This window comes from Protopterus annectens, chromosome 3.part0, assembly GCF_019279795.1.
Source record: "Protopterus annectens isolate FY-2018-M chromosome 3.part0, PAN1.0, whole genome shotgun sequence".
Lineage (NCBI taxonomy): Eukaryota > Metazoa > Chordata > Ceratodontiformes > Protopteridae > Protopterus > Protopterus annectens.
In genome coordinates, this window is record NC_056731.1 from 171,647,212 (window position 1) to 171,674,809 (window position 27,598).

Here is a 27,598-nt window from a genome sequence, read left to right on the forward strand (position 1 = left end):
CTCTGGTTTAAAAGATAGTTTAAAGTAACGGAAAAACATTTTTCTGTAGAGAAATTATTTTACTTTGAGAAGCTGGCAAAGTATTTGTGTTTTTTTACTGTCTGTCTGTGAAAAGGTGACTTTAAAGATTGTTTTAAATGATATAGCCTGGTTCTTTTCCCCAGGAAGGAGGACTCCTTTTTTGACTTGACCATGAAATAATGCGTTGGTCCCATGGTCTGTCCTTTTTCCAGCCAATTTACCTCAGCCTCAGGTGGGTGACTGTGCTGTGGTTATTAGTTGTACTTCAGACCACTCATCTTTTACCCTCTTGTGTAGAACCTACATCCACTATGAACTGGAGTCAGGCACGTTCTATTTATCTGTTGGGGTCCCTTTAGCGGACATGAAAAAAACACTCTTGACGATTCTTGAAAAGGAAACATGGATAGCTTCCCATTTTTGTCAGAATGTTGAGCCTATCCCTAGGGAAGCTGCTGTTGCCATTAAATAACACTGTTGGTTGCATTTTTCCTGTTAAAAAGAAACTGTATCGACTCCTCCTCAAATGTCCTTAGTTAGGAGTAGTTTACTGGGTCTGGCCCAAGGTTTAATTTAAGCTATTGATCTTTCTTTATGAACTATTTCCAGTAAAAGAAAGAGATACTGCCTTTCTTGAGAGATTCAAGATTCTGAATCTGGACAGGATAATGAAGGTACAGATACAGGGTTTTCTTCTCAGATTTCTGATTCAGATTCAGGGAAGAGCTCAGTTTCTGTCTCCCCTGTGGGTTTTTTTTTCTTTTTCTAATGCTGTTTCTAGAATGTGCAAGCATTTAGTGGAGAACACTGAGGTTTCTCAGTCCACCAGAAAATACAATGAGCGGTAATAGAAGGAATTTCCAGAAACTGCCCCCATTTCTCCATTTCTGTCAGCTTTGGAGGATGTGTGTGTTACTGCCTGCAATTTTCCTGACGGTTAGCTGTGCCCCTAACTAGCAGATAGGCTGTGTAAAGTTCTTCAGTTTAAGTTTTTGTACACTCTTACCAAACCAATCCAGCAGCTTATAGCTTTAGTTAATCCTCCTTCTGCTAAGCAGTTAATTCCAATCCTACTTTTTCTAAAAAGGATGGGAAGATTATTGATAAATATTGGGGGTGGGAGTATATGCTTCTGCAACTTTGATTTTCAGAATTTTGTGGTTAAGGTTTATTCTGATTAGTTGTGAAAGCATGAGGGGTGATTTGGCTGCAGTTTCCTGTGTGGAAAAATTGCTTTAAAGAATTTCTTCTGTTCAAGCCACTACTCATTTTTATAGCGTGCTTATGACTCTGTTCTTACTTCAAGGGCTGCAGCCACTGGTACTGTTTTAAGAAGGTTTGCATGACTGCATTCTCAAAATCTACCAGATGATTATAAAAATGAGATTTTAAATTCTCTTTTGGAAAGAGTTTTTGGGCGAGTTGCAAGTAATTAAAAAGTGTGATGAAAAGGTTAAGCTAATTCAGGGAATCTAGATTTTTCAGCCCTCCTTTTCCACGTTTTCAAAGGGATTCTCTTAGCTCCTCATCCAGTTTTGGTAAGAAACAAAATAAACCATCTTAATAAAGCATAGGTAAGTAGACATTTAAGAAGAAATGGCATTGGTGTTCCAAGAATTCTGGAAACTCCCAAAACCAAGGACAGTCCAGTAAGTCATAATAACCATTTAAAAACCTTTGTTGCCCCCACAAGCAGCTCTTTTTTCTTCCAGAAAGCCTGAATCTCCACGTTACTCCTTGGCAGCAGATAGTTGAAGACAAACTGATTCTGAAGATCATTCATTAAGGTTACAGTTGGCAGTGGGAAGAAATTCCTCCTTTCCAGGGGGTAGTTCCTTGTCCTGCAGACCAGACTGTTGTCTTTCCATCTGTCCTTCATCACATACTGTCCCAAGAGTGATTGAATCACTTTCCCCTTTCCAGGTGGGAAAGAAGTTTTATTCAAGGATGTTTTTAGTATCAAAGAAGGAATATGTTTATAGATCAGTTCTGGATCTTTCTTACTTAAACCTGTTTGTGATTGTGCCCTAATTCAAAATTAAGTCAGTTCACAACTTGTTAACTCTTCTTCCTCATTCAAGTATCCTTGTAGCATTAAATTTAAAAGATGCTAATCATCACATCTGTATTCATCCAGACTTCAGGTATTTCTTATGGTATTGTGTTTCTGAATCACATAATCAGTTCTCTGCCTTACACTTTGGACTATCCACTGCACCAAGATTGTTCACAGTGTGTCTAGCTCCAGTTATAGCTCATAGCAGACTACAGGGTATCGAAAGCAAAGACCAAACCACCAACGTCTAAGGATAAAATGTTTAATAATGCACTCATTTTATCATATTCGGACTACTTGCTTATCTTTGCAAAGTCTTTTTCAAAGTGCCAAGAATCTCTGTCTTAGATGAGAGATCTCTTGCACAACATGGGATTGCAAGAGATTATTCAGAAGTCTTGCTTGACGCCTTCTTACAGGATTATGTTTCTGGGATGTGAACTTGATAACACAGTTCAAGGTTTTCTTCCACAGGAAACAATAGATCTGTGCTAGATCTATTTCTGGGGTTTTCCACTTAGACCTTTGTCACTGGAAGGGAAAACCTCAGAATTTTGGGTCTCATGACTACTATGATTCCCATGATGCCACTGCCAAGACTCCACATGAGAAAGATACAGTGGTATCTGAAGGCTCTCTGGTCCCAGCACAAACATCCCTTATTTTTTCAGATCCCATTGCTGGGATTTCTCAGAAGGGAAATCACTTGGTAGAGATGACAGGTATCTGTAAATCCAGGTCTGCCATTCGCACTCCCTGTTCTAAAGCAATCAGTGGCTACAGAGGCTTCAGACTTTGCTTGGGAAGCAGTTTCAGGAAGGATAAAAATGTAAGGGGTGTGGGACACTAAGGACAGATGCAAGCATGTCAGTTTAAGAGATGCTTATCCTGATCAAGGCACTCAAGTCTCTGAATAATCTTTGGTCCCTGGGACCTGTTTAGACTAGCCAAGTTAGGCTGGAATATAGCATCACAGCACAATCTCACTTTCCAGGCATCCTGCATTCCTCCAGAGCAAAACTGTGTGGCAGGCAAGTTGAGCAGGACAAGGGAAGACCCTTACAAATAGAAACTAGATCAGGAAGTCTTGCAAGATTTGATCCATCTGTAGGTAGTTCCTCAAGTGAACCTCTTTGCTTCCTGTCTAAACAGTCAGCTGGCCAGATTCTGACCCATAACTCCATGCAAGTAGACCTAAAAGATGGATGCCTTTTCTTTTCCTTGGACAGGATTTTTTTATGTATGCTTTTCCATCCTTTCCACTAATATCCAGGGTACATCTGAAGATTCAGAAAGAATACCCCAAGATCATTGTAGTGACTCCCTTCTGGCCCAGGGAGCAGTGGTTCTTCTTTCTTTTGGAAATGACCATGGGTAGTTACTACAAACTTCCTTACACACTGAATCTACTCACACAAGAACATGGGTGTTCAAGTTGACAGCCTGGATGATAAGGTGTTTATTCACTTTAGGCACATGTTTACTGAGGACATGCAGCAGGTACTAATGGAGACAAGAAAGTCTGCTACTAAAAAATCATATATTAACAAATGGAGAAGGTTTTCTAGTTGATGCCAGCAATACAACCAACACCCATTCAGGGCTAGTTAATATGTAGTTTTACAGTATTTGTGTGTTATGATCCTATGGCCTTTCTTACTCTGTCAACATTCATTTATTAGCATGTTTAGCATACCTTTCCATGGTGGCTCCTCTTTCAATGCTTTCTCATGTCAAAATCTTTTTTGAATGTGATTTTGCATAAGAGGCCTCCAAGAAAACTAGTGATTCCTCCTTGGGATTTTGATTTTGTTTGAGAAGCTAACACTTACTCCATTTGAACCAGCTGACGTGAGGTTCTTAACATGGAGAACAGATGTCCTTCAAGGATGCATCTGCAGTCCTAACAAATAGGTTGTCCTGGCCTCAGGCAGCCCTTCGGTCGGCCGGATTCCAAAGTCTGGGTCTGGCCTCGGCTGATGTCGCACTTCACCCGACGTCATAGCTGCAGTTCAGCGGGTATAAAGGCATCAGCCAACGCCATTTTCCCCAGTCTTTCTTGCCGCGTGGCGCCCGAAGCAGAAGCTGTTTGCAAGTGCCGGTCGGTCAGAACCAGAGATTGCTACTACCGAAGACTTCTATAAAGCTAAGTACCCCGTTGGGGACTCTTTCTTGCCTCAGCCGATGTCAGAAAAAGTGAATAATTGTTTAACTTGTGGGAAACAAATACCTCATAAAGATTTCCACTCTTACTGCCTACCTTGTTTAGGCCCAGACCACGACGTAGCAGCTTGTCTAGCCTGTGCTTCCTTCAACCGGCGAACGCTTAGATGTCGGTCGGAGTTTGCTGAGGAGTTTTTCAGCTCCGCTTTTGCTTATAACATGCCGTCGGAGACTCCGACTTCTCATTTAGCTAAAAAGCGTAAGGAAAAGGACCGACACTCGCGGTCCGCGGTTTCGTCCGAAACCGCGGTTAAGCCAACCGCGAGTGTCTCGGTTTCGGCCGAAGCCGAGTCCGCGGTTCTTCCTTCGGCCAAAAGCATGCCTCCTTCTACCGAGGCCTCTTCCAACATGGCTGAATCTGCTACTGAAAATCCACCTGCTCTTACAGTTTCTTTATCAGATACTATCCCCTTAGATGTATCTACTCCTGCACGTGGAGCTGCTAGGCCCCCTGCATCCATGTCAATTAAGGCTTTTGCCAGGGCTAAAGCAGCTAAATCTACAAAGGCCGTGTCTGCTAAAGCCCCCTCTCACAGGCCTAGCTCTAGTACTCAAATGCTTAGTCTAGCAGATGATCTCATTTCTTTGATCAGGGGAACCCAGTCTCACCCTGACAGGGCCTCTCACCCACCTCCAGAGAAGAGGCTTAGAGCAGAGCCCCCTGAGCCAGTTTCTTCAGATTATTCCTCTGATGACTCAGAAAATACAAATCCTCCAGAGGGCCCTTATTCTCCATATGAGGACTCTGATGCAGAGGATTCCATACCTTCTGCCTCTCCTCCTGAGGAATTTTCTTTGGGGAAACCTTGCATGCTATGAGGGAACAATTTCAATGGCAGGGCCAGGATTTTTCAGACTCTAGGAAAAGGCTTAGGACCTTTTTACATTTACCACAGCATAGGCCTTTAGCTATTCCTCCAGTACTTACAGTTGTGGATGATGCCTTTAATGATGCTTGTACTGCCCTGACTCACTGCCTCCGGCCCCTGCTAAGCCCGACAGATACTACAGGGTTCCGGACACACATTATCATTTGTATAAGGCTCCTATTGCAGATCCTGAAATTATTTCACAGGGCCCCAAAGCTGTAGCAGTTGCCTCTGCCAAAACCCTCCCTCTGAAAGAGACTCTAGGGCATTGGAGAGATGGGGTAAAAAAGTTTATACTTCTGCTACTCTTTCACTAGGGCCTTAAACTGTCAATTCCACATGATTCAGTATCAGGAATTTCTGTTAGATCAGCTTACTAAAAAACTGTCCTCGCCTGAACCTTTAGACCGTAAGTCCCTTCAGGATTTGGTGCATAACACTCAGCAGGTCAGTAATCATTCCTTAAAATGCGGCTATGATGCACTGGAGGCTTCCTTTAGATCAGCTATGACTGGTACAGTGATCAGAAGGCATGCATGGTTAAAAGAGCAATCCTTACCAGACCATATAAAGTCAAAGCTTCTAGATGCTCCCATGGAAAAGCACAGTCTGTTTGGTTCCCCTGCACAGCAAGTGTTGAAGAAGGTGGAAGAAAAAGCTAAATCTGTCCAGACAGTCAAGGATTTCTTACAGGTCCAGCCTCCAAGGTTTAGTAGGAACTGGCCTTCCAAGAATTGGTCCTTTCCAGACACCACCAGAGCACAAAGAAGCAGAAATAGACGCCCTAGGGGCAGAGGTCAATCCAGAGGTGCCTACAGGGGACGTCAGTGGCAGCCTAACAGCCAGAGAACTACTGCCACAGATCCAGCCACTACCATTTCTACAGGACAATCACAGTGACTTGGCTCTGAAACTGCCTACCAGGGAACAAATGGCAGCACCCTTAGGCGGAAAATTAGCCTTATTTTCAGTAAATTGGCATTACATTACAGGAGACAAATGGATTTTACAGACAATAGACAAAGGCTACAGGTTTCACTTCCATACTCTTCCAAGGAAGAGAGGAATGCCAAACCTACCTCCAAACCAAAGGACAAACGCTCTGCAGCAAATAGACCACTTACTCAGGATGAGAGCTATAGAAAAGGTACCACCTATGGAACAAGGACAAGGATTTTATTCAAGGCTTTTCCTAGTACCAAGAAAGGAAAACCAATGGAGACCTATCCTCAACCTGTCCGCTCTAAACACATATCTCATTGTTCCAAAATTCAAAATGCTGACCCTACAGCAACTTCTTCCCATGCTGGGCAAGGAGTCTTGGCTGGTGACTCTGGATCTCAAGGAGGCATACCTGCACGTCCCCATACGACCAAATTGCAGAAGATACCTCAGATTTCTTGCAGGATCAGAGCATTATCAATTCTCAGCATTGCCTTTTGGCTTATCTACTGCGCCCAGAGTATTTACGAAATGCCTGGCATCAGTAATTGCTCATTGCAGGCTTCAGGGAATTCAAATTTATCCATACCTGGACGATTGCCTGTTACAAGCGGACAGCAAAGACAAATTAACAAAAGATTTGAAAAAGGTTATTCACCTGCTACAAGCTCTGGGATACACAGTCAACACAAAAAAGTCAAGGCTGATGCCATCCCAAAGGATAACCTTCCTGGGTGCAGAACTGGACACATCAAACCAGGTGGCATTCCTCACAGCAGAAAAACAGAAGCAGCTACCACTCTATTTCATGGCATTAACAACGCAGAACCAGCTTACAACAAGGAAAATCCTGCAAGCCCTGGGTTACATGGCATCCTGCATAATATTAATTCCACATGCCAGACTACATATGAGGAAGTTGCAATGGTACCTGAGGAATTTATGGTCTCAGCACAAGCACAGCCTAGAAACCCAAATTCCAATAATTCCATGCCTGAAGCAAGAATTCCAGTGGTGGGCCCAGGCCTGTCAATTGAACAAAGGACTGCCCTTCCACAGGCCTCACCCAAGCCAGACTATCACCACGGACGCCTCAGACCTCGGTTGGGGGGCACACATGGTGGACAAGTGCATACAAGGCTTATGGACTCAAGACCAGATGAACCTACACATAAATCAAAAAGAGATGCTGGCAGTAAAACAGGCAATTCAGACATTCAGACCATTTCTTCAACAGGGTCATTTGCTGATAAGGACAAACAACACCACAGTTATGTGGTATATCAACAAACAGGGAGGCACACATTCATATCCTCTATGCCGGATGGCAATGGACCTCTGGAATGTGGCCCTGAGCCTCAACATTCAGCTCCAAGCCATATTCGTGCCAGGAAAAGAAAATATACTAGCAGACATCTTAAGCAGAACCACCATGGATGCCCACGAATGGATGCTCCATCCAGAAATCTTCAAAACCATCACAGGCAAATGGGGGCTGCCAGAAATAGACCTGTTCGCATCCCCACACAACCACCAATTGAAAAAATTCTGCACAAAGACATACCACCCACTTGCTTGGAAGGTGGACTCCCTATCCTTCAGTTGGGAAAACCTGACAGCATATGCATTCCCTCCTCTTCCTTTGATGCACAAAGTGCTACTGAAGATCAAAGAAGAACACCCGAGGATCATCTTGATAGCTCCAGATTGGCCGAGGCAACATTGGTACCCGCTACTGAGGAGTATGTCCCGGGAACACGCATGGCCTCTACCCTACTACCTCTACTGCTAACACAGAACAACTTCAAAATCCTGCATCCAAACTTGAAAACTCTGCAGCTAGCTGCTTGGAACATTACATAAGGAGAAATAACCCAGATTTATCTCAAAGGGTTAAAGACATTATCTTGGAGGCTCGCAGACCCTCAACAAGGAAAACTTATTCAGCAAAATGGAAAAGATATCTCATTTGGAGTGCAACAAAAGGAGTGGATGCAAAATTGGCAAACATAGGTAACATCCTGGAATACTTAGCAGAGCTTTTCCACAATGGTCTATCTTACTCCTCCATTAAGATTCATGCATCAGCAATTTCAGCAGAATACAACATGGATCCTCCAGTCTTCTCTCAACCTCTACTCAGGCAGTTTCTCAGAGGAATTAAAATGTAAAGCCACCAAGGAAACCACCATTGCCTACATGGGACTTGAACTTTGTGTTAGAAAAGTTGACACTCCCCCCTTTTGAACCAGCAGCAACAGCAGAATTACAGTACTTATCTTGGAAGACTGCATTCCTGCTTGCAATCACTTCAGCTAGAAGGGTTTCTGAATTACAGGCATTGATGGCAGTACAGCCCTTCCTTATCTTCCATCAGGATAGAGTGTCCATGAGAACTAATCCTATCTTTATGCCAAAAGTGGTCTCCAGGGTATCATTAAACCAAGCAATACACCTACCAACATTCTTCCCCAACCCACAGAACAGGCGGGAAAGATTGGTGCATACCTTGGATGTACACAGACAATTGCGCTACTACCTGGACAGAACCAAGAATAATAGAAAACTGACCAGCTTCTGGTAGCATATGCAACAGGAATGGAAGGAAAAGCAATTTCAAAACAAACAATCTCAAAATGGATAGGAAATTGCATTAGATTTTGTTACTCTTTTCATGGAAAGGCAACTCCAGAAAACATCAGACTTCACTCCACAAGGGCTACAGCCACTACTACAGCTTTCTTCACGGTGGCTGCCAAAGACATTTTAGAGGCTGCTACTTGGAGCTCCGTGCATACATTTGCCAAGCATTATAATCTACCTTTATACTCCAGATCCCGAGCAGGTTTTGCCACTGCTGTTTTGCAAGGGATCTTAACTACACCATAAACTCTTAGTGCCTCCTTAGTGCCTCCTCCCCCAGTTTGGCTATGGTATTCTACCCATTTGTTAGGACTGCAGATGCATCCTTGAAGGACATAGTACAGTTTTGTACCTACCATAAATGTAGATGTCCGAGAGGTGTGCATCTGCAGTCAGGATTACCCACCCTCCTTCCCCTCTGTGGTACTCCTAGGGTATTTGCCCATCTTATAGCTAGCTGGGGGAATCTATTATGGTGTATTTGTTTGTATATATGTATATACATGTTTATTTCTATTTGCTCTCTATTGTTTGGAAACATTTGCATTTATCCAAATTTAGCCTTCCTAGAGGGCACCTGGCATCTGGGGCAAGAAACACTGAGGAAAATGGCGTTGGCTGATGCCTTTATACCCGCTGAACTGCAGCTATGACGTCGGGTGAAGTGCGACATCAGCCGAGGCCAGACCCAGACTTTGGAATCCGGCCGACCGAAGGGCTGCCTGAGGCCAGGACAACCATTTGTTAGGACTGCAGATGCATACCTCTCGGACATCTACATTTATGGTAGGTACAAAACTGTACTTTTCATTGATTGTTCTGACCTCTCCCAGTAGGGTATTTGAGTTGCAGGCTCTTAATGTGAGTTGGCTCCAACTTATTTTCGACAGGGTCAGGGTTTCTTTGAGAATTAATCCTACTCTGCATAAAGCGTTTTCCAGATTTACTTTGAGCCAAATTAGCCATCTACCCATTTTCTTTCCTGAACCAAAAAATGATTGAGAAAGGATACCCCATACATTACATACCCACAGACAAGTCATGCACTCTCTTGATGGAATTAAATCTTTTAGATATTTGGATCAATACCACTTCCAAGTGAAGGTAAAAAGAATGGACAACCTGTGTCAAAACAGACTATTTTCAAATGGTTGCCTAAGGCAATTACCCTTTGTTATACTCACCACAACAAAACTATTCCAGGCAGGGTTAAAGCCTACTCGTTTGGAGTGTAGAAGTGTTCTAGAAGCTGTAACTTAGTCATCCATACATTCTTTTACAAAGCACTATAAGCTTGATTTCTTCTCTACGTCTAAGATTAGGCTTTGCAAGGGCTATTCTCCAGGGGCTCCTGAACTCTTAAAACATTTAGGAGGTGGAAGGAGAAGCTACGGTAGTCTGCCCATATAATGATCAATATGATGAACATAGTACAGTTGTGTTTGTAAACTTGCCTTCTTTCATCCACCTTGTCTTTTGGTGTGTTTTTTGTTTGTCAGGATGTGGTCAGTTTTCTTCCTAGCATTGTCATTTCAGGGCACAACCTCCCTCTCTGCTGGCAGGAAACCTGTAAGAGGCTTGTCGCCCATGCTTGACTTTTAGTCTGCTCAGCTCGAGCTACCACAGACAGTTTGGGTGCATGGAATGTGCCCTGAAACTTTGGAAGCTGGCCAGTTGTCATATCCTTGGCAGGATATAACCCATATAGCTAAGGCTACTGCAACAGTGATCATTCAAACATCTACTGTTGTTGGAAGTTTACTTGCGCAACTTGTACTTTGTTAGGCTCACATTTCTAAATTTCTGATTGCTTCCATTAACAATATGAGCGAGTTAATTGCTGACCTCATTTTTTCATAGAGAAAGGCGTCTCTGAATTAGTTAGCATCTTCTGTGTCTTAGGTAACCAAACATTCTCTAAAATGTGCTCATCACACTGCTGCTGCTGTTTCTAGAGCAAGCTGCCTTACAACAGTGATAAGATTGTTACATTCTCAGAATTTGGCAGAGGTTGTTAAAGCAGAGATTGAGTGCTCCCCTCGGTGAAGGTGTGTCGTTTGGACATTCTGTCGATGAGGTCCTTAAAAGGCTAGATGTAAAGGCAAAGTTAATTCAGGAAGTTACCCAGATTTTCAACCATCAGTGCCAAAATGCAATGGAAACTCTTCTTCCAGTTCAATTTTTGATGAAACAGAATAAATATTCCCAGTAAGCCACAGGTAAACAAAATTTCAGAAATCAAAGGGGACAGATGCTCAAAGGAGAGAGTAGGGTCCTCCCAATACCAAGGGCAAACAAAGAAAACAAACTGATTTTATGCCTGTTCACGTGTTTTCCCTCTCAACTCTGGCAAACCTGTAAAGCTTTCCCAAAGTCTCTCTTCACTTCTTTCTCTGTGGCACCAGATAACATCTGTCATTTAGGTTCTGGGAGTCATTCAGAAAGTGTACAACTGGTAGTGGGATTCCTTTTCTCCATTTTAAGGGATTACTGTTCATCCATTCAGTCAAACATCCCTGTTCCCTCTTAGGTTGGTACTGGGCTATCTGCCCGAAGGCATATATTAGCCCAGCCACGTTGTGCAGTATTCACCACCCCTTTAGTAGTTCCCTAGACCCTTGTACTAGCATCTAGTACCCTTGGCCCCTATCTAGTAGTGCTGTTGGTGTGATCCCTGGTGTGAACTTTCTGTTACCCATCCACTCATCAAGGTTCCTCTTGAAGAATGATAGTGAGAGGCTCTGTCTTATGTAGATCGGGACCCTGTTCCATAGTAAGAAGTCTCTGCAAAGGGAATCTATCCCTCCAGCATGTTCTTTTCATTGTTGTGTTGAGGTTTATATCCCTAGAGCGTGTAGCTCGAGTAGATTTGGTTTTGTTAAGATGGAGCATGTTCAACAATTCTGGGTTGGACATGGCTCTGTACATTAGACAGAGATCACCTCTGAGAAAGCGGTATGCAACAGAGAACACTCTTCGCTTTTTCAATCATGCTGCATAGGGCAACTGTTTGAGGCCAGTAATCTTCTTGTCATAGAATAAGATGCTGCCTCAAGGTGTTTTATAGTACCAGTTCCCCTAGACCAAAGAGGAAACTGATTTTGTTCCAAGAACCTTTCTGGTACAAAAGGAAGGAAGGAACCCGGACACATATCCCAGATCTTTCTTTTCTAAACCTTCATGAAAATTCCAATGTCCAGAATGCTCTGTCTGCAGTCTGTTATCTCTCATTCCACCTCTCAGTTTTCTAAGTTTAAAGATGTTTATCATCAAATTCCAATTATCAAAGGTGTTCGACAGTACTTATATTTTTCTGTTTGGTTTACATTTCAGTTCTCTGCTCTGCCCTTTGGTTTGTCAGCAGCTCCCATTACAAATTGTTTGCCTCCTGTAATAGTCAATTGCAGATTGCGGGGTATTTGCCTTTGCAAATATTTAGATGCTTGACTAATTTTTACAGATCTTTTCACGGGTTGTTGAGAATCTCTGGCTGGGGTAAAAAAAAAAAAAAAAAAAAACTTTTCTCAGTTTGGGGTTTCAGTTGAAGATAGAGAAATCTCTCATTCAGTTTCACTTTCTGGGATGTCTTCTGGACGCATCCTTCCTGATGCGTTTTTCCCCAAAGACAAAGTGGATTGTTACATTCAGCAATTTCTGATGTTTTCCAATTGGCATCTGCCAGGGAATATCTCAGAATTTTAGGTTTCATGGCCTCCACTATTCTAATGATTCTTTTGACCAGACTTCACATCAGAAGAATTAAACAGTTTGCTATATCAGTTTGAACCCAACACCAGCACCCCCTTATTTTTCAGATTCCAGTGTTGGAGTTTGTGAAAAAGGAGCTACTCAGGTGGGTGAATCAGTTCTCTCTCAACCCAGATCTCCACTTTTCCCTTCCAGCCTTTACTCATTCTGTAACCACAGATGCATCAGATCTTTGCTTGGAAAACTTTGTCTAAGGAAATGAAAGTCCAGGGCCTGTGGAATAAGTAAGACAATTCAAACCACATAAATGTCAAATAAATGATGGTTCTAAAACATGCTGCCTAATCTGTAAACCATCTTTGGACTCCAGGCCCTCTGCTAGTAATCAGGGAGAAAGCACAGTTGTGTAAAATTAGATGTCCTTCTCTTCACTGTTGCGGTATTATTTACTATAGGAGTCTCCTGCCTAGGATAGCCTGATGTTCGGCCTATATAAGAAAGCTTTATAATTCTGTATGCTGTGTACATCATACATTAGCTTCCTGCACGGGATGTAGGACATAAAGGTGACATATGGACACAGCTACCCAGAACTTTATTGCCCCAGTAGAGAGCAGTCTCCATAGGACAAAGGCGACTATGCACATCCAGGAGGAAAAAATGCAGAAGATAGGGGGAGACTCTCAGCCAGAAGGGAGTCCAAACCAAAAACCAGAACAAACGAGTGGCTTGGAGGGAAGGAGTGAGTGAGTGAATACTGCAACAGTGAAGATAAGGACATCTACCGTTATGGTAAGGTTTTACACAACTATACTATGTCCTTCTATGTTACTTTTGCAGTGTTCTATACTATAAGCAGAGTGAAAAAGCTCAAAAACAGAATGGGAGGTGGAAGGCTGAGAAGAGCCCTCAACAAACCCATACAAAATGCCTCTAGCAAAACCTGCTCTGGCCCTAGAGACCATATCCAGTTTATAATGCTTAGTAAAGGTATGCACTGAAGACCAAGTAGAAGCTTCAGGGATGGAGTTGGTGTACAAACCATTGAAGAAAGCACTCGACGGGGGAACAGCCCTAGTGGAATGAGCTCTAACAGAAATAGACAAAGACTTGCCATGACAAGGATAATGAAAAGAAATGGCCTTAGTTATCTAGGAGGAGGAGGAGATGGTTTGCTTAGAAATAGCCAAACCCAATGTCCTGGGATGAAAAGGGAAAAAAGGCTGTTCAGACTTACGAATGGCCTTAGCTTTATCCAAATGGTACCCAAGCTGTCTGTGCAAATCTAAGGTATGCAAGACCCTCTCTCTATCAGTCTGATGAGAAAGGTTTACTGACTGATTCAAGGACAACTCATTTACCGGTTTGGGCATAAAAGGAGGATTTGTACAAAGGGACACCCTGTCCCTGTGGAAAACCAAAAAAGGAGGAATGGCCATAAAGGCCTGAAGCTCAGAAATCCTCACAGCAGAAGAAAGGGCCAGCAAAAAGGCAGTCTTCCAGGTACAATGTTGCGAAGTAGTAGAATCTGCATGCTCAGAAGAAGCCTGAGTCGATTTTTCCAAAGCACACTTGATGTCCTAAGGAGAAAGAATAGGTTTCCTAGGAGGTCATAGATGAAGGGCGCCTTTAAGAAATTATTTGACCACAAAACGAGAACCCAACGGGCAGATGAGCAGGCTGACAAATGAGTTGTTTGTTGTCCATGAACTTTCATAGGAATGCAATTAATTAGCAATTATATGTGTAATTGATGTAGATGACTTAATGTCTCCATGTATGTTCAGTGTCAGTTTAAAAATGTTTGAGCTTTTCTTGCCTGGCGTCCACTGAACAGGATTTGATATCTATATATCTGTATCTCTCTATCTATATATGTGTATATATATATATATATATATATATCTGTATGTGTATATATATATATATATATATATATATATATATATATATATATGTGTGTGTGTTGTGTGTGTGTATGTATATAGATAGATATAGATATGTATTTTTTTTTTTTTTTTTTTTAACTAAACCCATTTAGAGAATCCTGGTGAATAAAAGCAAAATAAAAAACAGATTCTTCCTGGAGAAAGCAATTGGAAGATGAATAAAGCCAGATAAGAGAGAGAGACCTTGGGTGTGCAGTCACTGTTCTTTGTATGGTTGCATAAATTTAAATGCCTTAAAACAGTTGTCAATTTCCTTTGTTTGTGGAGAGAATGTCTGGCAGTCACACAAATAAGTTCTAATTTTTTTTTCATCTGCATTACCTTATATTATCAGACTGCTGACTGCCTAAAAGGGAAGTTCTGTGGCCAAAGTTCTTTCTGTTAAAGGTGTGGATGTTTTCCGAGATTGCTTTGAGAATATTTCCACTATAGACATCTCTGCCAGGATCAGCTGGTCATCCGTACACAAGTTCAACAAGCTCTATTGTCGTGAGTATGATTACAGTCATTGGGCTTCCTCTGTATATCTATACAGAGGAAGCCTAAGGACAGATTCTTTCTAATCCCTATGGATTCCCTGTTTGGGATTTAGTCCAATAATCTGACACTTGTAGGAGTCACTGAAATTACAGATAATCATTTGCACTATGAAAGGACCAGTGCCCTGTATTTGGACAAGCCCCTTCATCACGCAGCCTCAGCTGTTGGAGTTCTTTCTAAGTTGTGCACGCATATATGCTTGCATATTATTTGTTAGCAGTGTAGTTGTCAAATCTCTTTTTCTTCACTTGTACAAAGTGTGGTAACTAATGGTTAGAATGAACTCTTGGGCTTTTGAGGGCTAGGCACATTTGTGATGTCTGAGCATCATATCACTGCATTTGAGCATAGGCATCTCTATATACATGCGCTTCCAAGAGAAAAAGTCCAGAACTTTGATTAGTGGAGAAGGATACTTCTAATTTTTGACTTGTCAAGGAAGGGATCCATCATAGTTCAACCAGTATGGCAAGAACATACTTTTTGTTTCCCAAGTTTTGGTTCTTATTATGACCTCTCCTCTTGCTAGGCCCAAGTATACAGTAGCTGTAGCAGTAAATGTGCTGCACATAGTCATTTACTTAGCATCAGTCTTAAATAGTAGTAATGCTGATGCTATAGAATTTAATTTTTACATGCTGAACTGACTTGTGTGGCACACAGGTAGTGCAGCATGTGCTCAGTAAGCTTATTCCCACTGATAGAACAACTAGCAATCCCTTTAGTTGTTTCCCAAGATACCAGCTAAAGCAATTTTGCGCTGCTTAGGATGGGGGAGCCAATGTCAGCTGCTCACTTTCTTCCTCCTGGCCCAACTCCTTCCAGTACCCATGCTGCTGACAAAACTTGGATTGTTTGGGTGACAACTAGGCATCCCATGAGGCCATGGAGTCATGCTCATTTTAATGCAAGACATTTTCTCCCTGGTGGGTTTCTCATATCTTTTCTGTATGTTTGACCTGCTTTGATTCCTTGTGTATTTGCAACATTCTTTTTTGTATAAAGTCGCACTTAATTCACACTTCTCTGTCTTTACTTTGTGTTTTGCGGCTGTTGTGTGACATTCACTTGCAGAATATCAGCTTAGGGTATTTGTTGTAGTGTGTTTTCAAAATATCCAGTCAGCAAATGTGCTACCCCTTTTTATCTTTTTATTTTTAGGGAAAAAAGTGAAGCATGGATCATCTTTTTTTAAAATTGCTACATGGCATTTTTAAGTTCTCATCCAATCCTTGAATTGTTTGTCGGCCTTCATGGAGAAAACTACCCTATGCTGCTATACCATCTTTGATTAAAAAAAAAAAAAAAAGCTTCATAAATTTGAAGAGCATCTAGGACTTGCTTGAATTCTACTTTTTATTTTGTTGTCTATAGAGCCAAATTTTGTAAATCTTGAAAGAGATGTTTGAGATGCTATCAAGTATGTATCATTGCAGCAGGTAATGTTTGTAATTGGCTTTATTCGTTTCTTGCAGATAGTCTACAGTCATTACGTACATTCCATATAAGCACACTAGTTAGTATAAAGTGATTTCCTTAAGGGTCTTTCTCATATAGTTTATACCTGTATAATCATTTGTCGTTTCATGTTTGAAATTACTACCCATTTAACCATCATAGAAGATGAGCAAGTTTTCATGAATGTTTGCTCCTAACTGCTTTATAAAACAAATTTTCATCCTATAGTTGATATTTGTTTTTTAATTGAATCAACTTAATGTTACAGAATCTACAGGAACTTCTGGAAACCGAAAGGGAATGCAACACCAAAATGAGCTGTCAATTAGAAGAACACAAAGAGAGCAACTCAAAGTAAGTGATGGATTCCAGTTCATATCACCTCAAAAAATTAAATGACAAGCACACAACCTTAGTTTTTGATTTATTGATCTGAGTGGTAATGAAAGTTGATGTTCTTCATCTCACATTGCTGCAGTCCTTACACTTGGGTAGTCCACTGTCCTCGGTCGGCCCGAATATCAAAGTATAAGGCTGACGTCGGTCAAGGCGCATTAGACTGACATCAGGACGTCAGGGTACAAATGCGCATGACCGACGTCATATCCTCAGTCTTTTTTGCCGCATGGTCCGATGCAGAAGCAGCGTTGCAAGTGCCGTTCGGCGTTCTGAAATTTTCTCGGAGTTTCAGACCGAGTCAAAGTTGGCTAAGTACCCGTTGGGAATATTTTAGTTTTTCTTGCCTCAGTGGTTTACGGATGTCAGAAAAAGTGAATAACTGTATTTCTTGTGGGAAACAGATACCGCATAGAGATTATCATACTTTGTGTATTCCTTGTTTAGGGCCTGAGCACGACGTTGTTGGGTGTCGCTTTTGTGCTAGATTCAATAAGCGCACTATTAAGAGAAGGTTAGATTGTGCCAGGTTAGTCTTGAAGCGGTGCAATTATAATATGCCGTCGGATGCTCCGGCGTCCGCTTCTTCAAGAAGCGCAAGGATAAAGCAGCTAAGCCCAGGCAAGGCGAAGTCGTCCGCGGACGCCGGTTCTTTAGAGGTGTCGGTGGAGCGGTGGTTCCACCGGAGGTTTCTCTGGAGTCCCAGGGGGAGACCTTGTTATTGCAGGATGTGGCCTCTCAGGAGGCAGGTCAGGCTGAAGGGGCTTCTCAGGTTACTGTACTCCCTCCCTTCCTAGGGTGGTTAGGCCTTCTCCTTCTGTTTCCAAGGCTTCTCCCAGAGGCAGGCCAGGTTTAGCTTCAGTTGGTGTCACTCCTAGTTCTTCAGGATCTGTGCCCAAGAAGCATATGCTTAAAATGGCAGAAGATTTGATTACCTTGATTAGAGGTTCTTTGCCCCCTCCTGATAAGAGGCCTAGGGTGGAACCTGAGTTGGGAGTTTTGAGCAGGCTTCAGATGTTTCAGAGTCTTCGGCTGAAGACTTGCAGGAGTATTCTCCTTATTCTGATTCTGATGTGGATGATTCTACTCCTTCTGCTTCTCCTCCTGAGGATTTTTGTTTTTCAGAGACTCTTCATTCCATGAGGGAGCATTTTAAGTGGGAAGGTCAGGACTTCTCTGATTCCAGGAAAAGGCTTAGGGAATTTTTGTTTTTACCCCAGCATAGGCCTTTGGCTATACCTCCTGTTCTGGATGTTGTGGAGGATGTGTTTGCAGAGGCTTCTCTTAATCCTGATTCTTTGCCTCCTGCTCCTGTTAAGCCAGATAGGTATTATAGGGTGCCTGAAGCTCATAAGTATCTTTTTAAGAGTCCTAGGGCGGACCCAGAAACTGTTAGTCAGGGGCCTAAGGGTGTTAAGGCTTCTGTTGTTAAAAATCCGGTTCCTCCAGATAAAGAGGCCAGGGCTTTGGATAGATGGGGAAAGAAAGTCTATACTTCTTCCACCCTAGCTATGAGGGCTCTGAATTGCCAGTTTCACATGTTGAAATACAAAACTATCTACTTTCTCAATTGAAGTCTAAGGTAGATGCTCTGGCGGAAGGTATTGAGTGTAAAGAGTTACAAGATTTGGTACATGTCTCTGAACAAGTGGGTAAGCATTCTTTGCAATGTGGTTTTGATGCTGTACAGGCCTCGTCTAGGGTGGCGGCCACTGGGTCAGTTCTTCGCAGGCACGCCTGGCTGAGGGATCAGAATTTATCTGACCATGTTAAGACAAGGATTTTAGATGCTCCTTTACAATCAGATGTGTTGTTTGGTTCACCTGTTGAGGCAGTCTTAAAGAAAATGGAAGACAAGGCTAAGTCTATGCAGACTGTTAAAGATTTTTTGCAGGTTCAGCCTCCGAAGTTTAGCAGAAATTGGCCTACCAAGGGGTGGACGTATCCTTCTTATGATTCCCAGTCTAGTGGTAGGTCTAGACGTGGTAGGGGCAGAGCTCAGGGCTCTTTCAGGCCTAGAACAGGGAGTTCACCTGCACAGTCTTCGGGTGAGGGCAGGGGTCAGTCCTTTCGTAAACAGACCCAATGACCTACCTTTTCAGCTGCCAGAGCCTTCTCGTCTGGCAGCACTTTTGGGAGGAAGGTTGGCACTTTTCAAGGAAAATTGGAGTTTAATTACCCAAGACAGATGGGTATTGGATATCATACACCAAGGTTACAGGTTTTATTTCCATACCTTACCTCCTTTCAAAGGCATGCCAGACGTTCCTCCTCAGCAAAGAATAGAGGCTCACAAACAGATTTCTCTGCTACTCCAAATAGGAGCCATACAACCGGTCCCTCTGTCAGAAGTGGGCCTAGGATTTTATTCTCGCCTGTTCCTAGTACCAAAGAAGGGGAACACGTGGAGACCAATTTTGGATTTATCTATCCTCAACACTTATCTGGACATTCCCAAGTTCAAAATGTTGACGTTACAACAGCTTTTACCTCTGCTGGGCAAAGATCACTGGATGGTGACTCTGGATCTCAAGGAGGCTTACCTTCATGTTCCTATCAGGCTAAGTTGCAGGAAGTATCTTCGTTTTCGGGCTGGGACTTCTCATTATCAGTTCTCTGCATTGCCCTTTGGCTTATCTACTGCGCCCAGAGTGTTCACGAAGGTTCTGGCTCCGGTGATAGCTTTCTTCAGGCTAAGAGGAATACAGATCTATCCTTATTTGGACGATTGCCTGATTCTGGCTCAAGGAAAGGACGAACTTCTTCATCAGCTACACTATGTGATAGCAGTGCTAAGATGCCTGGGGTATTCTGTGAACGAAATAAAGTCCAGTCTAGTACCCTCTCAGGACATGTGCTTTCTGGGTGTGAGACTGAATACAGCATCCCAGATGGCCTGTTTGACCCCGGACAAACAAAAGAATCTTTCTCTTTACTTCCATCAATTGTCTCATCAGTCCAGGCTGACTGCAAGGACAGTCCTTCAAGCCTTGGGGTTCATGGCATCTTGTATTCTGGTGCTTCCCAATGCCAAACTGCATATGAGGAAGCTACAATGGTATCTCAAAAATGTATGGACACAGCACTGCCAAGATATGGACACTGTCATTCAGATAATACCTCGCATTCAAAAGGAATTTTTGTGGTGGGCTCAGGAATGTCACCTAAACAAGGGACTCTCTGTGACCCGGCCAGAGGCGAGTCAGATTCTAACGACAGATGCCTCAGACAAAGCTTGGGAGCTCATCTAAATGGAAAGTGGATACAAGACACGTGGCCTGCCAGACTTCTACATCTACATATCAACCTGAAGGAGATGTTAGCAGTCCAATTTGCATTAATAGCTTTCAAGGATTTACTTCTTCCAGGGCAGGTGTTGATTCTAACAGACAACACAACTGTCATGTGGTACATCAACAAGCAAGGGGGAACACATTCTTATCCTCTGTGCAGACAAGCAATGATTTTGTGAGAGACTGCTCTCAGTTTAAAGCTAAATCTTCAGGCAAGGTTTCTGCCGGGAGCACAGAACTCCTTAGCAGATGTGTTGAGCAGACAAATTATGGATCCCCACGAGTGGAAATTGGATCCTCATGTATTTCAGAAATTGACAGTGTCATGGGGAACTCCAGACATAGATCTGTTAAACTTCTCCACTGAACTACCAGCTGCCAAAGTTTTGCACAAAAAGTTTTCATCCCACAGCTTGGAAAGTGGACGCTCTTTCATTCAGTTGGAGCAATCTTCATGTGTATGCCTTTCCACCTCTGCCTCTCCTCCCAAAGGTACTTCTGAAGGTCAGACAGGACAAGCCAAAGATGATTTTAATAGCTCCAGATTGGCCTCGACAGCATTGGTACCCACTACTGAGAAGTCTGGTACGGGAGCCTCCATGGCCTTTACCTTCAATTCCACACCTGCTGTCTCAGGAGAACAGTCATTTACACAATGTCAAACTTCACTCTCTTCACCTGACAGCCTGGCATATTCTGTTTTAAACCCTGGAGGGTTTCAGCTTCCACAGCAAGTTTTGAATGTTATTTTGGAGGCCAGAAGGCCTAGTACAAGGAAAATGTACGCAGATAAATGGAAGAGATTTTTATTTTGGAGTGCAGCAAAAGCATTTGATGTTTCTAAGCCTAATTTATGTGTGGCTCTTCAATATCTTACTGAGTTACTGGACAAAGGTTTGTCCTTCTCTTCTATTAAGATTCATGCTGCAGCAATTTCTGCTCACTATGATTGTGACCCACCATTGTTTTCTCATCCTTTGTTTAAGCAATTCCTTACAGCGGCAAAGAATATAAGACCCCCACGGAGAGCTCCTACTCCTGCTTGGGATCTCAATTTTGTGTTGCAGAAACTCACTCTACAACCTTTTGAGCCTGCAGCTACTGCTGAGTTGAAATATTTATCATGGAAGACTGCTTTTTTGTTAGCCATTACCTCTGCGAGAAGGGTTTCTGAATTACAGGCCCTTATGGCAGTTGAGCCTTTCTTAATTTTCCATAAGGATAGGGTATCTTTGCGTACTAATCCTTCCTTTATGCCTAAAGTGGTTTCTAGTGTGGCTTTAAACCAAACTATTCATTTGCCTACCTTTTATGCAAGCCCCCAAAATAAAGGGGAAAAGATTTTGCACACTTTGGATATACACAGGCAGTTGCGATATTATTTGAGCAGAACTAAAGGGTTCAGGCAGTCTCAGCAGTTATTTGTTTCTTTTGCTTTGAGTTCTCAGGGCAAGCCTGTGTCAAAACAAACTATTTCTAAGTGGATTGGGTTTTGCATTGCTTTCTGTTATTCCCATCATGGCAAGGAGGTTCCAGCTGGGATTAGGCCTCATTCCACTAGGGCTACTGCCACTTCAACAGCTTTTTTAAGGGGGGTGGCAACTAAAGATATCTTGGAGGCAGCTACTTGGAGTTCAGTGCATACTTTCTCTAAGTATTATCACCTTCCACTTTACTCTAAATCTAGGGCTGGTTTTGCCACTGCTATTTTACAGGGCATTTTGGCAGCTCCTGCTTCTTTATAGTTGTGCCATCCTCCCTTACCTCTGCTTTGGGATTCTACCAAAGTGTAAGGACTGCAGCAATGTGAGATGAAGAACATAGTACAGTTTTGTACCTACCATAAATGTAGATGTTCAAGATCCACATTGCTGCAGTCAACCCTCCCTCCTTCCCTCTGTAGTTAGAGGCGGTTGTGTGGGTTGGATTGTAAATATTGTGTATATTGTATATATTGTACATATTATTAGTACTAGGGTGGTTGGTTGGTTGTTTGTTGTCTTTGGTGTTTGACCTTTCTTGTTAGGGTCTTCTGACATCTGGGGCAAGAAAAGACTGAGGATATGACGTCGGTCATGCGCATTTGTACCCTGACGTCCTGATGTCAGTCTAATGCGCCTTGACCGACGTCAGCCTTATACTTTGATATTCGGTCCGACCGAGGACAGCGGACTACCCAAGTGTAAGGACTGCAGCAATGTGGATCTTCGAACATCTACATTTATGGTAGGTACAAAACTGTACTTTTTGGTGCTAGCATTCTAGTATTAAAAAGCTGATGCTGAATTCCATGCTTGTTTATTTGCAGTTGTAAATTTAAAGGCTGTAGAGGCACTTATATGTGAAGTGTAGCACGACTGTCATGTTGATTGTCTGAAGGCTAGAATATTTAAATCTACATATAGTGTCCTCTATGTAGCAAAGCATTGTGCATTTGACAGGGCCACAGGAGACATTCTGTCAATAGTTCACATTTCAGGGAATGTAAATTTTCTTGCAAAATCCATAAACCATTGTTTCAGATTTCTCCTGCAGGTGTGTGTCTAAATCAGTTCTCCTGGAAGTGGTTGGGGGAATGGGTAGGTAACACAACTTCAGAAATTGATATGTTTTCCACATGGAAAAGCATACAGCTCTTACAAAGCTTACAGCTCAGTGGACCGTTGTAGGTGGGAATTTGCTCTAGACATGTTCTTTCTGTGGCAAAGATCATTACCTGTCTGGATTTTGTCTTTACTACTAATCTCACACACAGGCCTATGATGATTAAGAAAGGTGTGGTTTGATGTTTTTTGGTCCCCGGGAATAGTCAAAACTCTACAGAATCTAGCTTGAAGATGTCCTCTTGGTTACTCCTCAGGCCTAGCACCTGCTGTATATCCCTAAGAGTTTACCAGATTTTTTGCCAGTAGTGTCTGAGGTAAATGTGGCTGCTAGGAAGCCTTCCATGAATTAAATTTTCTGTCCAAGTGGAGAAGTTTCTCCACATGAGCAGAATGACACCCTTTTCCATCCCAGCATGTTACACCTACAGGTCATTGTACTGTATCTCAAGCACTGTTATGATTTAGGCATTGGTCATTGCACAATGCAGGTACATGTTTCAGAATCTGAACTTAAACACACGATTACCTATTCAGGCCGCCATGAAAGAGCAACATCTGGTCTTTTACAAGGACTGACTCTGTCTCGAACTAATTTACTTTTTCCTTCTAAAGCATTTTTTTTCCAAGATGGTCCAGAAATGGTCATTTATATGCATCTCTCTCTCTCTATACACACACACACACACACACACACATATATATATATATATATATATATATATATATATATATATATGTGTGTGTGTAATTTGTTTAGGAGTACAGGGGGTATAATCAATAAATTCTAGTTTATACACTCACGCTTATTGCTGCCTTCAACCCCACATGTCATTCAAAATGGACACATTACTGAAGTTGCCCTCCACCCGCCTAACACTTAATGTGTGCAACATTTTCAGTTGCTCACACAAACCATTAGAAATATTGTTTTTAGATTTGGAATCCTTTCTGTAAACAAGCTATTTAAATAATGTTAGAAGTGTTAATTTACATTTTAAAGATATGTTATGGCCTGATAAGACTCAGGGTTTCTACTGCTTTTCAGGAAAAATGTGCTCTGTAAAGCACAACCAGTATGCCTAGCTACACCCTGGAAGAGCTTTTCACACACACTGAATGTGTGCCATCATCTCAGGTTTTTCCTGAAGGAACACCTGAATCTAGGAAGACTGAACAACTGTTTGTCATCTTTGTTGTTGGGATGAAGTGACATCTGCTAAGCAAACCCTTTCCAGGTGAAATGCTAGATGCAGTATCCTTTGCTCTCAAGAGGCAAACTCTAATTAGAAAATGGTGTGGTCAGATTTTACTGCTTTAGTGGTAAGGTTTTTCCATACTTTAGAACCTTCATTATTTCAGATGTGTACTGCAGTCACTCAGCACTCTATCCTCACCTTCAGTCAGCATTTTGCATCTTGCCAGGAGCCAGGCTTAGCTTTTGTTTGGTATGTCTGCACTTCAGGACTCGCCTTCTGAATCTTGTCCCTGGACTGTCTTCTGCGTGCTTTGCAACTGGTGGATTTACCGTTTCACAGTCATCCCTTTTTGTTTTATTTTCTCCAAGACAAGACTTTTGGGTTTCTAATACATGATGGAATGGACCTCATTCCTAAGTCAAAATAAGATTAAGGTTCATGAAATTAGTATTGCTTCACTTTTGTCAATACAGCAGTGCTCTTCACAGCCCCTGCAATGTGCTTAATAATGACTCCTCCTGGAATTCATGAGTTGCATGTATTGGTAGCATATCTAAATACAACTGTAGACTCTCCTTTATAAGACCTGTTGCTCCTGCTACTATTGGAGCTGTCTGGGTATCTTTCTTCTATATTGCTCTCATTTCTGCCTCAATCGTATTTGTTTATCCTATGCAAAGGAGTCATGGTTCATTATGACAGTGCAGTTTGTTCTCATATACTGTTTAAATATTGTGTGCAGGATGTCCCTACAGGATTCTTGACGGTCAGTCAGTGTTTACACAGTCTGGAATGTTCCATCAAATGAATTTAGCTCAAACAGTGCCTGCCATAGATTCAAAACATGAGAGGTTGCAACCGTTTCTAAGTTCAAGGATTTTAGGCAGGTATCTGCAAAAACTTCATTGGTAAAACCGGGAACCATTCTATTCATGACAACAAGTTTTATGGAACTGCAAGTTTAATAATTTCGAAAGGACCTTTGTTTGGCTTTCCCTTGGGGTGTTTTAAAAAAGGGGACCCTTGAAAAAAAACCCCCAGCCGGGGGCCCCAAGGTTTTTTTTTGGCCCCTTTTTAACCCCCCGGGGAAAACAAAACAAAAGGGAAGTTCCTTTTTAAAAACTTTAAAAACTTTTTCCTTTTAAAAAAAAAAAAAAAAAAAACAAATAACAAAAAAAAAAAAACAAACCCCCCCCCCCCCCCCCCCCCCCCCCCCCCCCCCAAAAATGTTTTCAATTCGGGGCCCCCCCCCGGGGTTTTTTTTTTCCCCCCCCCCCCTGACTGCAAGGACAGTCCTTCAAGCCTTAGGGTTCATGGCATCTTGTATTCTGGTGCTTCCCAATGCCAAACTGCATATGAGGAAGCTACAATGGTATCTCAAAATGTATGGACACAGCACTGCCAAGATATGGACACTGTCATTCAAATAATTCCTTGCCTTCAAAAGGAATTTTTGTGGTGGGCTCAGGAATGTCACCTAAACAAGGGACTCTCTGTGACCCGGCCAGAGGCGAGTCAGATTTTAACGACAGATGCCTCGGACATTGCTTGGGGAGCTCATCTAAATGGAAAGTGGATACAAGACAAGTGGCCTGCCAGACTACAGCATCTACATATCAACATGAAGGAGATGTTAGCAGTCCAATTTGCATTAATAGCTTTCAAGGATTTACTTCTTCCAGGGCAGGTGTTGATTCTAACAGACAACACAACTGTCATGTGGTACATCAACAAGCAAGGGGAACACATTCTTATCCTCTATGCAGGCAAGCAATGATTTTATGGGAGACTGCTCTAAGTTTAAAACTAACTCTTCAGGCAAGGTTTCTGCCAGGAGCACAGAACTCCTTAGCAGATGTGTTGAGCAGACAAATTATGGATCCCCACGAGTGGAAACTGGATCTTCATGTATTTCAGAAATTGACAGTGTCCTGGGGAACTCCAGACATAGATCTGTTCGCTTCCCCACTAAACCACCAGCTGCCAAAGTATTGCACAAAGGTTTCATCACACAGCTTGGAAAGTGGATGCTCTGTCTTTCAGTTGGAGCAATCTTCATGTGTATGCCTTTCCACCTCTGCCTCTTCTTCCAAAGGTACTATTGAAGGTCAGACAAGACAGGCCAAGGATGATTTTGATAGCTCCAGATTGGCCTCGACAACACTGGTACCCACTACTGAGAAGTCTGGTAAAGAAGCCTCCATGGCCTTTACCTCTGATTCCTCATCTGTTATCTCAGAAGGACAGTCATCTGCTCAATGTCAAGCTTCACTCTCTTCATCTAACAGCCTGGCATATTCTGTGTTTAAACACTGGAGGGTCTCAACTTCCTCAACAAGTTTTGAATGTGATTTTGGAGGCTAGAAGGCCTAGTACAAGGAAAGTGTACGCAGATAAATGGAAGAGATTTTATTTTGGAGTACAGCAAAGCATTTGATGTTTCTAAGCCTAATTTGAGTGTGGCTCTTCAATATCTTACTGAGTTACTGGACAAAGGTTTGTCCTTCTCTTCTATTAAGATTCATGCTGCAGCAATTTCTGCTCACTATGATTGTGACCCACCATTGTTTTCTCATCCTTTGTTCAAGCAGTTTCTTAGAGGGGCAAAGAATATAAGACCCCCACGAAGAGCTCCTACTCCTGCTTGGGATCTCAATTTTGTGTTGGAGAAACTCACTCTACAACCTTTTGAGCCTGCAGCTACTGCTGAGTTGAAATATTTATCATGGAAGACTGCTTTTTTGTTAGCCATTACCTCTGCAAGAAGGGTTTCTGAATTACAGGCCCTTATGGCAGTTGAGCCTTTCTTAATTTTCCATAAGGATAGGGTATCATTACGTACTAATCCTTCCTTTATGCCTAAGGTGGTTTCTAGTGTGGCTTTAAACCAAACTATTCATTTGCCTACTTTTTATGCAGACCCCCAAAATAAAGGGGAAAAGATTTTGCACACTTTGGATATACACAGGCAGTTGCGATATTATTTGAGCAGAACTAAAGGGTTCAGGCAGTCTCAGCAGTTATTTGTTTCTTTTGCTTTGAGTTCTCAGGGCAAGCCTGTGTCAAAACAAACTATTTCTAAGTGGATTGGGTTTTGCATTGCTTTCTGTTATTCCCATCATGGCAAGGAGATTCCAGCTGGGATTAGGCCTCATTCCACTAGGGCTACTGCCACTTCAACAGCATTTTAAGGGGTGGCAACTAAAGATATTTTGGAGGCAGCTACTTGGAGTTCAGTGCATACTTTCTCTAAGCAATATCACCTTCCACTTTACTCTAAATCTAGGGCTGGTTTTGCCACTGCTGTTTTACAGGGCATTTTGTCAGCTCCTGCTTCTTTATGATTTGTCATCCTCCCTTACCTCTGCTTTGGGATTCTACCCAATAGTAAGGACTGCAGCAATGTGAGATGAAGAACATAGTACAGTTTTGTACCTACCATAAATGTAGATGTTCGAAGATCCACATTGCTGCAGTCCAATTTACCCTCCCTCCTTCCCCTCTGTAGTTAGAGGTGGTTGTGTAGGTGAGATTGTAAATATTGTGTATATTGTATATATTGTACATATTATTAGTGCTAGGGTGGACGGTCTATAATATCTAGGACCCTGACGCACTGGACGCCGTCCCTCTACATCTTTGGTTGGTACAAAACTGTACTTTTGTTGTCTTTGGGTTTTGACCTTTCTTGTTAGGGT

The 27,598-nt window shown here is 42.3% G+C and overlaps 1 protein-coding gene across 1 annotated transcript in view; it reads left to right on the forward strand.

Annotated features, from left to right (window-relative positions):
* The window catches only part of KIF15 (kinesin family member 15), a 2,415,358-nt gene that overhangs the window by 1,462,788 nt on the left and 924,972 nt on the right, over positions 1 to 27,598 (forward strand). Inside the window, exon 27 of the mRNA XM_044065522.1 lies at positions 16,678 to 16,763. Within this exon, the coding sequence (XP_043921457.1) occupies positions 16,678 to 16,763 (86 nt within the window). The remainder of the gene's footprint in view (positions 1 to 16,677; positions 16,764 to 27,598) is intronic.